General features: G+C 44.5%; 2 protein-coding genes across 2 annotated transcripts; both read left to right on the forward strand.

Moving 5' to 3' along the window:
- The first annotated feature begins 1968 nt into the window (after positions 1-1968).
- LOC109190020 (uncharacterized mitochondrial protein AtMg00860-like) lies at positions 1969-2442 on the forward strand. Its single transcript, XM_019340575.1, has one exon. It carries the CDS (start codon positions 1969-1971, stop codon positions 2440-2442), a length of 474 nt encoding a protein of 157 aa, XP_019196120.1.
- Positions 2443-2870: 428 nt separating this feature from the next.
- Positions 2871-4373, forward strand: LOC109190036. Its single transcript, XM_019340577.1, has 2 exons — positions 2871-3241; positions 3467-4373. The coding sequence occupies exons 1-2, from the start codon at positions 2871-2873 to the stop codon at positions 4371-4373; spliced, it is 1278 nt and encodes a 425-aa protein (XP_019196122.1).
- The last annotated feature ends 239 nt before the right edge of the window (positions 4374-4612 follow it).

Genomic DNA, 4612 nt, shown 5'->3' on the forward strand with positions numbered 1-4612 from the left:
AGGGTGTTACAAAGGCACTGGGCGTGATTGGTGTGGGCTTGGTGATCAAAGCACCAGATCACGGGATACGTCGACCGGATCGTAGAAGACGGGGGGAAAGTAGCACGGAGCTGTGTAATCCTGGAAAGTAGCACGGAGCTGTGAAATCCGAAGCAGCAGTGTTGGAGGCACTGGGCGTGATTAGTGTGGGCTTAGTGATCAAAGCACTAGATCATGGAAATTCATTGTTTCTAGGAACCAAGAAGTGGTGGATATAGTGAATTGCTCTTAGACGATAAGAGCAAGTGGCGTAGGAGGATTACATCACCTCCGAACCACTATAAATTGCCTTGTGTCATTTACTGCTTTATTTACTTACTGCTTATCACGTTGATATACTTGACACAATCACACAACTCGTATTTATTTATTTCGTTGCGTACAAGACTCTAACAATCTAGTTAAGAGTCATGATATCTCTATCGCCTCAACAATTGTTGTATTCACGAAAACGGTTTAAAAGTCTATTCACCCCCCCCCCCCCCCCTTCTAGACTTTTACCACACCCCCTTTGGGACCAACATATTTATATACCTGACCGATCGCAACTGGCCTGGTTAACAGTTGGTATGGTTCTCAACCCATCCAACTGCCCGTGTAGCCAATTTGATCGCAACCAAATTGGGGTATCATGCACACATAACACATAGCAAGTACATGCAACCCACATTAGCACAATGGGAACGGGGAGAGAAAGCGTATAATAAACTTATGCGTGGTCATCCACATACTAGGAAAAATCCGAAGGGGTTCATACATCTTTCACCTAGGTCAACGGGATACCAATTCAACTAGCATGCAATACATAAGACTCTTTTATCCTACGAATGGTACTCGAAACATCAAACTAGACTCAGGCACGATAAACGAAGTCCATTGGGACACCACGAGGGTCGGGGAAACATCAAACGGGGAAACCACCATCCCACATTGGGAATTTCCAGCACCACCCGCCGGCTGCCTGCCGGCGGCGAGACTGCTGGGTAGCGGGTGCCCGGCGGGCAGTCGCCTGCCGCTACCGGCGACGCCCTTAGGAGCAGCGGGTAGGTGGCGGGTTCCCCTACCCCGCCACTGACTCTTTTTCAATACTTGGGTCCTGGGATCTTTTATGGAACCCGAAACCATGTTTAGACACTTTTAAACGCAAACGACGACTCCACGTAGCCAAATAACGGATCAAAACCAAGAATCACATTGAACATATCCTAAGATGACTTCTAAACATAATCAACACCCGAATATGCGAATTCCCACCCAAATATACCAAGAATTACACAATACGAAATTCACGATTCAACATAGGGCTCTAATCGTATTTAAACCACAAAATCATACTTTATCTTTAAAATCAAGAACATCAAGATTTATCAAGAATCAACACACAATTATCAATCTTATAATGATCAAGATTATCAAGATCAACACATAAGATCATCTCATCAACATCAAGATCATATCATAATCATCATAAAAGATTTATCACGACACGAGCATAGAATAAGGAGCCAAAGAAGAAGATTATAGCAAGGAAAATAGGTTTTGTTGAGACATGGGTTACCTCTTAGCCTTAATTGGAATCCTTGGCTATAAAGGTTCTTTCTCTAAGATCTCCTCTTCTTGATTTCTCCTAGGGGAATTCTTGGGAATTCTTGTGTGGTGAAAGCTATTGTGGTGTGAATTCTAGGTGCCTCCTATGTCCTTATATATATATCTAAGAGTCCTAGTTAGGATCTAAATGATATGGGTTTACTAATTCTATTTCTTATAGGACTAAGAGTTTTGTTTAGGGATAAGGGTCCATAGCTTATGCTGGACCCTTCCTGATTAATTAAGGGAATTTAATTCTCTTTTTAGGGTAAGTAATTAAATAATTAGTCTGGGTTAGAGGCCGTAACACGGGGTGTTACACCAGCAGTATTCATAGACCTTATGAATCGCGTGTTCCGACCCTACTTAGACGACTTCGTAATAGTATTTATCGACGACATTCTGGTCTACTCCCGAGACAGAGAAAAACACGAGAGGCACCTCCATATTACCTTACAAACACTAAGGGAGAAGCAGTTATATGCCAAAATCTCCAAATGCAAGTTCTGGAAAGACAGCGTGGCATTCCTCGGCCACGTGATAACCAAGGAAGGAATCATGGTGGACCCGACAAAGATTCGCACAGTTAAAGAATGTCCTACACCAAAGATAGTTTCAGAAATTAGGAGCTTCCTTGGGTTGGCTGGTTATTATCGAAGGTTCGTGCCCGCCTTCACCAAAGTGGCTCAACCTATGACGAGACTAATGAAGAAGGAAATTCCATTCCGGTGGGACACCAGTTGTGCCTTAGTCTTCCAGGAACTAAAAGAAAGGTTGACCACAACCCCGGTTTTGGCACTACCCTGGGGAGTATAAGGATTCAAAGTTTTCAGTGACGCCTCGAAGAAGGGTCTGGGTTGCGTACTAATGCAGAATAGTAAAGTGATAGCATACGCGTCCAGGCAACTCAAAACCCACGAGGAGAATTACCCCACTCACGACCTGGAGCTGGCAGTCATAGTATTTGCCCTAAAGATCTGGAGACACTACTTGTATGGGGCACAATGCAAGATCTACACGGACCATAAAAGCCTCAAGTACATCTTTACCCAGAAAGACTTGAATATGCGACAAAGGCGGTGGTTAGAACTTATAAAGACTACGATTTGGATATCCAATACCACGAAGGAAGGGCTAACGTGGTGGCAGACGCACTAAGCCGAAAAATGAGCCACTCCCTTAACACCACGTGGGTACTAGCGGACGAACTATGTAGAGAATTTCATAAATTAAATTTAGAAATAATGAAGCAAGGACAAGTGGATTCGGAAATCCAACTATTCAACCTCAGGATCATACCCACGTTGTTTGAAGAAATCAAAGACGGGCAACAACAAGATCCTGAGTTACAAAAGATAAAACTGGGCCTAACCGAAGGGAAGAACGGGTCGTTCGAGCTGTTTAGTGACGGCAACCTTCGCTGTGAAGGAAGATGGTGCGTGCCCATGACACATCCCCACCTGAAGAGACAAATCCTAGAAGAAGGGCACGATTCACCTTACTCCGTACACCCCGGAGGCGATAAACTGTACCAAGATGTGAAGAAGCTATTTTCGTGGCCTAACATGAAAAAGGAGGTAGCAGACTTTGTATGCAAATACCTAACTGTCAAAAGGTAAAAGCTGAACGGTGCAAACCCAAGGGACTCATACAACCCCTCAAAATACCCCAAGGAAAGTGGGATTTCATCTCAATGGACTTCGTGGGAGGTCCGCTCACGACACAGACGAGAAAAGACAACATCTAGGTGATAGTGGATCGACTAACCAAGACGGCGCGGTTTATTGCCATGAAAGAGACTTGGACAATGAATCAACTGGCCAGAGCCTACACAAACCAGGTGGTCAAATATCATGGGGTCCCACAAAACATCCTTTACGATAGAGACCCCAGATCCTCTTGCAATTTTGGAGATCACTACAAACGGCGATGGGGATAAAACTAAAGTTAAGCACGCTTTCCACCCCACGACCGACGGCCAAACCGAGAGGACAATTCAAACCCTTGAAGATATGTTGAGAGCCTGCATGTTAGACTTCCAGGGAACATGGGAGGAACACCTAGATCTAATCGTATTCTCCTACAACATTAGTTATCACGCGAGTATTCGTATGACACCCTACGAAGCTTTGTATGGACAAAAGTCTCAGACTCCCATATGTTGGGAAGACATGGTCAACCCGGTAACTCTAGAACCACAGTATTTACAAGACACCATAACAAAGGTCAGACACATACAAGAGAGAATGAAGGCCGCACAAGACCGCCAGAAGTCCTACGCCGATCTAGGGAGGAAACAAGCTGAATTCCCCGTGGGGGAAAAGGTTTGGCTAAAGGTTTCACCCACCCGGGGTGTAATGAGATTCGGGAAGAAAGGGAAGTTAAGCCCTAGATTTATCGGCCCCTACGAGATCCTAGAGAAAGTCGGGAACCTGGCTTATCGCCTCGCGTTGCCAGTCGAACTAGAGCAGACACACAAAGTATTCCACGTGTCGCAACTAAAGAAATATGTACATAATGCGACTCATGTGCTCCAACCTGAAATAATGTGCTTGGATGACACCCTATCCTACGAGGAGAAGCCTATGAAAATCCTGGACACAAAGACAAGAGAAACCCGCCGGAAGACTGTAAAGATGGTCAAAGTCCTTTGGTCCAATCGTGAGAGAGAGGAAGCAACGTGGGAGCTCGGAAGCGCAACGAGAGAGCTCTACCCCGACCTGTTCGCTCAAGGTACCATAAACTAGACCTTAGGCTAAGAAAATTAGGATAGACCTCGCCACATCTAAGCTTCGGGGACAAAGCTTCTTGTAAGGGGGGGGGGAGGGTGTAACACCCCGTGTTACGGCCTTCAAACCCAAATTAATTATTAAATTAATTTTGTTAATTAAAATAATAAAAAAGGATTTAATTCAATTATAATTCTCTTAATTAATTTATGCGGTCCTCAAAGGATCGTGAACCTTTGCCTGAACTAGAACCTTAA

The sequence above is a fragment of the Ipomoea nil genome, unplaced genomic scaffold, assembly GCF_001879475.1.
Source record: "Ipomoea nil cultivar Tokyo-kokei standard unplaced genomic scaffold, Asagao_1.1 scaffold0202, whole genome shotgun sequence".
Lineage (NCBI taxonomy): Eukaryota > Viridiplantae > Streptophyta > Magnoliopsida > Solanales > Convolvulaceae > Ipomoea > Ipomoea nil.